Source organism: Hemisphaericaspora subhashii (genome assembly GCF_019202705.1).
Source record: "Hemisphaericaspora subhashii strain CBS 10753 chromosome Unknown scaffold199, whole genome shotgun sequence".
Classification (NCBI taxonomy): domain Eukaryota; kingdom Fungi; phylum Ascomycota; class Pichiomycetes; order Serinales; family Debaryomycetaceae; genus Hemisphaericaspora; species Hemisphaericaspora subhashii.
Window position 1 is genome coordinate 1 of NW_026057470.1, and position 11,372 is coordinate 11,372.

The 11,372-nt window shown below is 37.5% G+C and overlaps 3 protein-coding genes across 3 annotated transcripts; 1 reads left to right on the forward strand and 2 right to left on the reverse strand. All coding sequences in view use genetic code 12, as the record gives it.

Annotated features, from left to right (window-relative positions):
• Nucleotides 1–536: 536 nt before the first annotated feature.
• Nucleotides 537–1,130, forward strand: J8A68_006081 (uncharacterized protein; the record flags this gene model as incomplete). The annotated part of the gene is made up of 2 exons (XM_049410216.1): nucleotides 537–541; nucleotides 722–1,130. The coding sequence occupies 2 exons, from the start codon at nucleotides 537–539 to the stop codon at nucleotides 1,128–1,130; spliced, it is 414 nt and encodes a 137-aa protein (XP_049260640.1).
• Nucleotides 1,131–1,750: 620 nt separating this feature from the next.
• J8A68_006082 (uncharacterized protein) lies at nucleotides 1,751–3,862 on the reverse strand (the record flags this gene model as incomplete). The annotated part of the gene is made up of 1 exon (XM_049410217.1): nucleotides 1,751–3,862. One exon carries the CDS (start codon nucleotides 3,860–3,862, stop codon nucleotides 1,751–1,753), a length of 2,112 nt encoding a protein of 703 aa, XP_049260641.1.
• Nucleotides 3,863–9,279: 5,417 nt separating this feature from the next.
• On the reverse strand, nucleotides 9,280–11,331 carry J8A68_006083 (uncharacterized protein; the record flags this gene model as incomplete). Its single annotated transcript, XM_049410218.1, has 1 exon — nucleotides 9,280–11,331. One exon carries the CDS (start codon nucleotides 11,329–11,331, stop codon nucleotides 9,280–9,282), a length of 2,052 nt encoding a protein of 683 aa, XP_049260642.1.
• Between the last annotated feature and the right edge of the window lie 41 nt (nucleotides 11,332–11,372).

The window sequence follows — 11,372 nt, forward strand, 5'->3', positions numbered from 1 at the left end:
CCTTTTTTATATTGTACGTAGTTTAACGCACGCCTATTATGTAAAAAAAAAAAAATAGATACATAATTTTTCAATAATTAATTAATTTACGATAAGTGATAGAATATATTTACATTTCGGAAGTAGCTTCTCGATCTAGACGAGAGAGGAGAATCAGTAATAAATTTGGAATTTTTAAATCATATAAATGAAAAGTCAGGAGATAATAAATATGAGGAATGGAAATTAAAATCTNGGTTCCAGAACCAGCCTGTTGAGTTGTGAAACAAATATCAATTCCTCCTTAGGCATTTCTTGATCAGTACGATCTACAGACGGATGACCTTCAGAAGTCACCGATTATTGTCCATTAATAGTGACGTTTCTTCGTCTTCAACAGTTCATGGTTCCTATTCTTCACTAGTGGATACCTCTTCTTGTTTGGCAGAAGTTTCCTCTTCCTCAGTAGTACCCTCGGGTCCTTGATTGTCGAAAATATATTTATTTACTAAAGACTACAGTAAAATTAGCTATTGCTGTGCTAAGAGGGTTAGCAAATGGGGTATGCTCAACCAGCATGGAACTAGTTGATGTGTTTAAATATCCAGCCAACAAAGCGAGGGTATGACTTTTGGAGAAGTACCAAGGTTTAATTCGTTGGGCTATAGTTGGATCGTGCGAATAAGAGCTCGTATCCAAACACCAAGTTTATACGCAGGATTATCAAGTCGACTTTAAACAGCTGCGTTGTTGATGGTTCTGTCGTAGGTTCGACTTTAGCTTCTGGTAATTTCTACTTTCAATTATCCTTCAATACTGGTGGTTCTAGTTTAAGAAGGGATTTAAATCGTGCTTCATACTTCGGCTGTGGAGGTAATACGGTTTCCTTCTACGTCGGGGACGATGAACTTTCGACAAACACCATTTTTCCAATAGTTTCAGTAACAGACCCAACTGTGGTCGCAAGAGAGAATGCTACTGTCAAAAATCAACAAGTATATCTTTTCGACGGTAGATGTCCTCAAGGTTATCAGCTGGCTACTGCACTGTTTTCGATATTGGATCCCGGTGGCAGGCAAAAGTTATATTTCAGAAGGCAAATTTCAATAAGGAATTTGTATGTAGTTTCGAGAGATTCACGAAGGAATTAAGGATATGAATCACGGCAGATGGCGAAACGCAGTCAAATTCTACTTTTGGGGGTTATAGTTTTCAACAACAACCTTCACTTTGAAAGGCTGCAAATTGATATGAGGTAAAAATTCAAGAGTAGATCTGAATTTTTTTGAGGTTCATGTAAGCGTTTCTGAAGGAATTTATTGATATAAACAGTTTCCATTTACGACTTGATAGATTTTATCTCCATACTTTATAGAATAGCACTACTGAAAAGGAGCCAGATGTATATTTTTTCTCCGATTCCATTCTCTATTTTTTGAAGGTTTCTACAATATAGTTGGTACCATGATTTTGGTATTTCTAACTATTGTTTCATTCGTCTTAAGTTGAAGGCATTTTTTCAAATTCTTAAGACTAACTTTCCAAGGAACTTAAAAGAATTTTAATGATCTTCACTTCAGATCTGACTCAGAATTAAGATTATCAATTAGACTAAGCAAAGTAACTGACATCAAAACTATAAAAAAATATCGATTAGACTAAACACAATAATCGACGTACAAACCATATATAAATATCGATTAGATTGAACAAAATAACTAACATAGAAACTATATAAAAAACAATCTTTTCTTCGAATCACAATTTTAAACTATAACATAAAAGCAACAAATATTTCAATAAAAATGACCAACGCAGCTGACAAAGTAAAGGATGAAGCAGATCCAAGGAAGGTCTCTGGGACAATTGGAACCAGAGTGGAGCCTGTAGTCCATTGAGTAGGTTCACTGTAACGACTTGTGACACGAGTAGTAGCTGATTCATCTGCGCCAGTTGGACTAACCTTTGTCGTGGAGATTACAGTCGAGGATAAGCTGCTTGCACTACCACTGGAAGCGATTCCTGAACTTTCTTTCCCTCTGGTCTTTGTCGAGGTACCGAGTGGGATGGGGCTAGTAGGATAGGTTAATGCACCTGAACTCTCGCAGTCCTCAACTGTTATAGTTGTTGCTTCTGACACTATCAATGTAGTTGTGCTACCATCGATGATTGTGGTGGTGATGTATTGGGTGGACCGGGTTGAATCTTCAATCGTTGATGACTCCTCGCAAACTGTGTTAGATGACTCTTCATCATGACCTTTCAGAGTTGATGATTCTTCAATTGGATGGGCAGTTGATTCCTCAATGTCAGAAGCTGTCCTAAATGTACTATTCAATTCTTCAGTACTTATGGTATAGTGCTCAGTAGTTGATAACATTTCAGGCTCCATACTCGTCGACTCTTCACTCTCTGATGCAGATTCGTCTTCAATACACGTAGTAGTGGTCTCTTCCGTATCGGATGTACCGGATGGTTCATCATCTCCTGTGGTGGATGAATCGTCATTGGATGTACTGGATGATTGATCATCTCCTGTGGTGGATGAATCGTCATTGGATGTACTGGATGATTGATCGTCTCCTGTGGTGGATGAATCGTCATTGGATGTACTGGATGATTGATCGTCTCCTGTGGTGGATGAATCGTCATTGGGTGTACTGGATGATTCATCGTTTCCTGTGGTGGATGCCATAGAAATAAATACAATCTCAGTTGCGGTTTGACCAATAGAGGCAGTAATAGTACTTGTACCATCAGGACAATCACATGTGGTAGTAGTGGTGACGGTTGGGATTGGAACATTCACCTCAATGGTGATGGTTCCTGAACTTGTGGTATAAGGTAATGTTGTCACATGGGTTGTCAGTCCAGTCCAGGTTTGAGTAGTGACAATAACTTCTTGACCATTAGCACCAGGGGAATCATTTTGATATTCGCCCCATGTGACTGTTTTCAGGTTGTCGGTGGTACGGCTGTTACCTACACATTGATATTGATTGATGTATTTGACTTGATTCAGCACACCTGTATCTACTTTCATAAATACATCAGCAAAAGGTCTGAACCCTCTTGAGATGCTTCTAAAGGTAACCTTTAATTCACGGCTGTTGCAAGCCACTGTGGGATGAACTTCAGTTGCTGATTCAGGAGAGTACCACTCGTTTAACTTGTCAGTAATAAGTGCATGCATGGAATCACAATCAATGCTAACCCCAGATTTCGAGACCGAAAACCCAATGGTTGCTCTTTGATATCCATTTGCACAATTTCCAGCCAAAATATAATGTTGTTCTCTATTTAAACTGGGGATGATTCTATTCTCTCGAATAATAACATCTGGATTTGTTCGTGCACCACCAACAAATTTGACATCTATGGAAAGCTCATCGTCACCATCGTAAAAGGAGATAGTATTAGTTCCATCATGGAAAATTGGAGCACATTTTAAGTCAGTTGTTAATCCCGAACCACCGGAATTAAATGTGAAGGGGAAATAGACAGTACCATATGCATACGTTGAAGGACCGACAGAGTCTGAAGCCACACATTTCAATTCTGAATAGTCAACGACAACATCACCAGGGGCAAAGGAACAAGTAGCGTATGTTTTTCCACTAACATGCAAATTGACTTCCGAAGCACTGGTTGTGAATTTAAAAACACAGGGCATGTGCAAGGTAAAGGTGTCCCCTTTGTTAACTTTAGAACCGTCAATAACCCAGGTTAAATCAGCGATCCAGTTTGGATAAGAAGGAGCTTGAAATTGGTAATTACCAGCGCTTTCCCATTTCAAGGAATTGAATTTGGTGAAAACCCCAGTAACTTCTTTAGAAATTACCAAGGAAAATAAGCAAAGTAAGACAAAACTTGTCGAAAACATTGTTGGATACTTGATATGGTGAACCTACATTCTTGATCAAGAACTTTTGTGGGAATCACCTCCTCTTTATATATTAGTGAATAGAGAGGATTTCCTTTCGTATAGTGTAGGTGTGTGGCAGGAGCTGTATGTGACTATACCAATGTGCAGTACAAGAACGAATAGAATATGCTTTTTGAAAGACCATACAAAACCTAAAAAAAAAAAATTGCCGCAAATTACGCCGCTATAACTCTGAAAATTAAGTTTGCAGCAACTTTGTGTATCTTTAAGTAAACACATATTGGCCTCAGTTGGTCTAAATCTCTAAGAGGCTCCAAAATGTTCAAGCAAAAATATAAACTAAGAAAAACAACGGGTTTTTTTGAAATCGAAAAAATATTTTATGTTTTGATGTTCGTATAGTCAAGTCATTTTTATTATGTCAAAAAATCAAGAGTGGAGACCACCGTTATCCCACGAAACAGCCGGTAGGGGCTAGGAAGGACCTAGACCCGGGCACGACAACCAAGTGCGTTGCTCCAATAGAGCGTTAGAGGGTTTTCTTTATAACTTGTATATGAAGTGTGTATAGGTCAATAAAGGGGTGTACCTAATAACCTAAAATACCCAATAACCCCAAATCACTAAAAAAATATTCTTTTGTTTGTAGTTTAACAATAAAACCACATTATTTTTATAAAAGAGAGATGTTTTGCTTTGTTTCGGATAGATTTTTCCGCAACTTTTGGGTTATTGGGTATTTTAGGTTATTGGATATTTTAGGTTATTAGGGTACACCCCTTTATAAGGTTTTAACCGTGTTTGTAAAAAAAAAAAAAAAAAAAAAAGAGTGTTGGCAACACGGCAACACCGCGGTGGTGGTGATTCCCTGCTCGAATAGGCTCTGGCTGAAAATATGCGTTAGCCACTTTCTTTAAAGGAATCTAGATGAGCGTCATATGTTGCCCTTTTTTTGGAAAGCCGAAGTGACGGTTTTCTTTTTAGCGTGTATATGAATATTCGTATAAACTTTATTCATTTTGTGTAGTACAAATGGTGGCTTTTACTAATGACCACATTTACAAAAACCATAAAGGATGAAAGATCACTTGATGATATCCACAGACTGGTGAAGTAAAAGATTAACTTTAAGAGATAAAAATGCCAACGAGCTTCTCCCCAAAAGATTTGTTTGGTTCTAACAAACATAAAAAGGTTTTATAAAAAATTTGTGGTTCTGAACGGTTTGAAATGATATATGGAGTGAATTAAACGGTTATTTCAAATAACGATCTGATTTGCTATCAGGGTCCATCAAGAATGTTAAATGAAGAGATTCGATACCAGATCCGAATTCTAGAAATACGACATGTGTGATTGAAAGCTTATTGGGACAAGAAAATTCTCTTAATTTCCGAAATTCCCCGAGACCCCGTTTAAAAACAAAAAAATAATAAATTGTCATCTACTAGCCGAAATAAAGTTTCGTCTATTATGTAAGGAAAAAAAAAAGATTTCAGATGCACGCGAAATATGGCACTTAGGAAACGCTTTTTATTTTATTGTTTTTACAGAACATCCTATAATTAAAATATAAAAATCATTAGTGAGCAAGAATAGAAATATTCAAACAAGTAACGTAGCAGTAGTTAATCGAACAGTAGTTAAGTGATATAATGAAATGAACACAACCACAGACAAGTAGCTACAAAAGATATTTGGAGTTGGGGTAAAAAAGAGGGCTCCATTCAGTTCACAGAAAATAAATTAGGTATCACGACCGTCAAGGGTCAATTCCATGAGGGATAAAGCTAAGTTTATGGTATGGGTGATCGAATGCCGTAAGATTTGACGAGTAATTCAAAGGCGGTGGAATATTAATCCAATAATCGCAGAATGGGCTGAGTCCAACAAGGGCGTTTTCCATTAAGGTTCTTCATATTATGAGTAGTGGTTTCCACTTTTTATAACCTGAAATTAATACGTTCATGGATTTTTAAAGTAAATAAGAAGAAAAGTGTAAATGCCAAGTCCAGAAATAGCAAAACGTTTATTATGATTAAAATTTTTCTGGGCATGTCAATCTGTTTTCTGTACAATTTAACCCTTTTTATACTGTATGCAGTTTAACAAACACCTTAATATATAAAAGAAACTACATTAAGGTTATGTGGATTTATTCCTGTGAACATTTTGGTCAAGAAATCAAGCTTTATTTTAAAGTAGTTTCATTGTATGGACAATAAGAACAGACTCCATGGCTTGAAAGAAATGGCATGATGTTGAATCTTAAAATGGAGCTTAGCCAAATTAATCAAGTGTCCTACATAACTCCCGTAAAGGCATCATCGGCCCACGACAGAAGCCAAGATTTATAAGATTATTGGCAATCCGCGGATAGCCAAAGCAAGGGAGACCCAGCAAATTAACACCAGCAAATGCAACACCCAAAAGAATTAATCGCCAAAGCTCGAAAGACCCATAAACCTAAAATGCTCTCCTGGACTATGGTTCCCACCTAGAGAAGGTTCCCTATTTTTTTTTAATCTAGGATAATTTCCGAAATGACCCTAAAAGGGTGTATCTCAAGTCCATTTTCCTTATAGTTGCGTGTATTGAGGATAGGGGATTCAGAGTGCGACGTGATCAAGTACAACGATGCTATTGGTGTCAACGGTTCAGAGCGACAACGAAATCCCTCAATTTCCGAGGGCCGTCATGTTTAATTTTGGTGCAAAGAAAAGCTGAATGCAAATAAATTTCTTGTTAAAAGACGAAATATGTGAAGAGCAATACCGAGACCATTTTGAAGCTTGTGTTACTATGTCTAGGGATAATTTCATCCATTTTTTATATAATCTAGCTACCAAAAGATTCAATAGTAGAACAATCCAACCTACAATAAGATATAGCCCAAAAAGATTTCACCATAAAGGAGATAGTAGGATCCATACAAACATTAGATAGTGTTCAAAGTATCTACGGATATGTTAAGGGTGAATGTTTTATGGTTGTGAGTGCCAGGTCTTTTAAAAGGTGGGAGCCTGTCGTATATAGTCACCACATTAATTTTAATTATGTTGCTTCCGAGATTATTAAGACATCCCCGAAAACGACAAAGGATGAAAGATCACTTGATCATGTCCATAGACTGGTGAAATTGAAGGATTAAGGTTAAGTTACAGAGAACTTAAAATCTTCTCCATAAAAGGATTCTTTGGTGTTATATAATAGGGTTGTCTCAATTTTCTATAAATTTTGTAGTTCTCACAAAATATAAAAATATATGAAGTCAATTAAACGGTTAATTCAAATTCCGATCTGATTATCAGGGTCCGCCAAGAGTGTAATTGGAAAGATTCGGTAGTTGTAGCCATTACGCCCAATAAGACTTGCTACCATTAAGTGAAGAGGTGGGTAGCAACGCCGCGCCAGAAGGTCGCAGACATGATGATATGTTCACAGGATACAAATGGGAATAACCCTATATGAGAAACCTGTACAAGTTTTCCCACTTCTCTGTTATATTGCTAGACTACTGTATAGCTATAGTAGGGTGAACCTTGTTTTAGTAATGTGATTTACTGGTAACGACTTCCCTTCCTCGTACATTATTTTGTATCCTTTGGAGTGGTGTTAGTCGTTAATATAATTGACATCCAGTTTTATGTAGAACTGTTGCACCGTAATTTTGAATGACTCTCAGGTATGATCCAAGAAATTTATTCGGTCGGTTGTTTCAAATCCAGTTAAACATCCTTTGGAATGTTCCCAGAGTCCTTTGGAATGGTCTGAGTGTAGTCGAATTTTTTTTAAGCGACCTGTAGTTTATGTCTTGAACGTCGAAATATTCGGAATGACTCATGAACCAATATGATTTGAATAGATTCTGGCTCTGAATATTGTGTGTGTTGTGAAATATGAACATTTCCAGAAACCGAAACATGGTCGTAAGACTTTTCTATTGTTTATTAGTTTCTACTGGTATTGCAAGCGCTATATCAATTGAGCAGCTCTAGAAGGTATTCATAATCTTTTGCCCTATCTTCGTCAAGATAATTCCAACATACTTTGGACTAAAGTAATGGTTAATCCGTCTGTTCTGTTTGGTCTTGAAGCGACTAGTTTTGATTGTCTCACTGTAGCTGTACATACCATTCGTAAGAGCGGAAACTAAAGTTTACACTTGAAGCGAGCGGCAGGCAATGTGATAATTCGCTTGTCCAGTTTTAGCGAACTAAATTAAGTTCGTCAATTGTCTAAAATGAGGTTTTTACACAAAAAATAAACTATGCCAGGTTTTATTTTTTATTCTTTTTTTTCCTCTGCATAGTTATTTTAAGGGTTCATCTTCTTGAGAAACCAGAACATTGAGCCACAAACCGTTGTTGTTGAACGAAAAGTAATCCATTGGCTTATCTCTGAGAAAGTTGGGTAACACTCTCAAAATAGAAATAGTCAATAAATCTAACGGAAGAAAAATGGATAACACCCATAAATATACATATAGTAGTGACAATAACTAATACAATTAATTACTAAGGGTTATAATATCATTCCAGATATATCACTTAGATTACTTATCCATATTTCCTCCTATCTCATACGTCTTAACAGATTTCAGTTAGCCTAATTTAACGTTCGAAGAATTACTTTCATTTGTCAAAATTCCCTCATTAACTTTATGCTTTCCGTTAAACCTTACAGATCTCATTGGGTAGTAAAGCACGTTCCCAATCCAAAAGAAGACTGCTTCCAAGGAAATTTCGCAACTGGTACGGGTACCCAGATTCTACTCCCCTGTTATTAACGTATAAATAACCCGGGAATTAAATTTTCTCTTTGCGATTTCAAGGTTTATGTTGGTGTTTCCAGAGAAATTTATTGATATATGCAGTTTCCGCTTACGACTTGATATTCTTTATTTCTATTCTTTATAAACTTCCCCTGCTGAATAAGAGCCAAATTCTTATCTTTTCCCGATTCCATTCTCTAATTCTTCAAAATTTCTTTCTACTATAAAGTCGCTACTATTATCTTCGTAAAATTATTCCGCCCTAATATGAAAATCGTTTAATGGCTTTGAGATGAATGCTTGTTTTCGAATTTACATCTTTTTTTCAAGGAACTTTAAAGATCTTCACTACAGATCTGATTCAGATATAATATTTATCGATTAGACTAAACAACATAATAACATAGAAACTATATAAAAACAATCTTTTGTTAAAATCACAATTTTAAACTATAAAATAAAAGCAGCAAGTATTTCAATAAAAATGACCAAGGTAGCAGACAAACTAAAAGAAGAAGCAGACCCAAGGATGGTTTCTGGGACACTTGGAAGTGGTGTGGAACCTGTAGTCCATTGAGTAGGCTCATTGTAAGGACTTGTAACACTAGCTGTTTGTCTAGTAGTAACTGAGTAGTCTTCATCAGTANTTTGTTTCGGAGATGGAAGTTGTGTCGAAAGTGCCTGCACTACCACTTGAAGCAATTCCTGAATTTTCTTCATCATCTACTGTTTTAGTTGTTGCTTCTGATACTGTCAATGTAGTTGTACTACCATCGATGATTGTGGTGGTAATGTATCGGGTGGAAAGGGTTGAAGCTTCAAACGTTGATGATTCTTCATGAGCTGGAGCTGATGGTTCTTGGGCAGCAGATGATTCACTAATATTAGTTGACAATGTTGTAGTAGATGACTCTCCATCATGACCAGTAAGAGTAGATGACTCTTCAATTGGATGAGTAGTTGATTCTGATAATGCAGATACTTCGGTTGTTTCAGGCGTGGATGGTTCTTCATTCGATGATGTAGTCAAAGACTCAATAGCGGAGGTAGTCACTTCCAAATTTGAAGAAGTTTCAATTGTTGGTGAATTAGAGAATGCTGAAGACGACTCTTCCACAGTAGCACTAGCTGATTCCTCAATGTCAGAAGATGTCTCAAATTTGGTACTTGGATCTTCAGTACTTATGTTATAGTCGGAAATAGATAATGATGATGCCTCGGGATCCAAACTTGTTAGTTCTTCAATCTCTGATGTAGATTCTTCTTCAATATGTGTAGAAGTGAAACTTTCTATGTTGGATGATGTTTCATATGGTGTCTCGGATGTACTCACTTCTTCCTCGGATGTTGTAGTTGATTCCTCTTCTTCTGTACTGGATGCATCTTCATTGGATGTTGCGGATGATTCCTCTGGTTCGGTACTGGAAGCTTCTTCATTGGATGTTGTGGAGGATTCTTGATCTTCTGTACTGGAAGCATCTTCATTGGATGTTGTGGATGATTCCTCTGGTTCTGTACTGGAAGTTTCTTCGTCGGATGTTGTGGATGATTCCTCTGGCTCTGTACTTGATGTTTCTTCATTGGATGTTGTGGAGGATTCTTGATCTTCTGTACTGGAAGCATCTTCATTGGATGTTGTGGATGATTCCTCTGGTTCTGTACTGGAAGCTTCTTCGTCCGATGTTGTTGATGATTCCTCTGGTTCTGTACTGGAAGTTTCTTCGTCGGATGTTGTGGATGATTCCTCTGGCTCTGTACTTGATGTTTCTTCATTGGATGTTGTGGAGGATTCTTGATCTTCTGTACTGGAAGCATCTTCATTGGATGTTGTGGATGATTCCTCTGGTTCTGTACTGGAAGTTTCTTCGTCGGATGTTGTGGATGATTCCTCTGGCTCTGTACTTGATGTTTCTTCATTGGATGTTGTGGAGGATTCTTGATCTTCTGTACTGGAAGCATCTTCATTGGATGTTGTGGATGATTCCTCTGGTTCTGTACTGGAAGCTTCTTCGTCCGATGTTGTTGATGATTCCTCTGGTTCTGTACTGGAAGTTTCTTCGTCGGATGTTGTGGATGATTCCTCTGGCTCTGTACTTGATGTTTCTTCATTGGATGTTGTGGAGGATTCTTGATCTTCTGTACTGGAAGCATCTTCATTGGATGTTGTGGATGATTCTTCTGGTTCTGTACTGGAAGCTTCTTCGTCCGATGTTGTGGATGATTCTTCTGGTTCTGCGCTTGAAGTTTCTTCGTCGGATGTTGTGGATGATTCCTCTGGTTCTGTACTGGAAGCTTCTTCGTCCGATGTTGTGGATGATTCCTCTGGTTCTGTGCTTGTTTCTTCAGGAATATATTCAATAACGGTTGCAGTATCACCAGGAGTGGCAGTAAATGTACTTGTAGCATGAGGGCAGTGACACGTGGTAGAAGTAGTGACTGTTGGTACTGGAACATCAACCTCAATGGTGATGGTTCCGGTACCTGTGGTATAAGGTAATGTTGTAATACGAGTAGTCAGGCCAGTCCAGGTTTTAGTAGTGACAATAATTTCTTGCCCATCACCACCAGGATTATCATTTTCATACTTACCCCATGTGACTGTTTTCAGGTTGTCGGTGGTACTGCTGCTACCGACACATTGATATTGATTGATGTATTTGACTTGATTCAGCACACCAGTATCTACTTTCATAAATATATCAGCAAAAGGTCTGAATCCTTTTGGGATGCTTC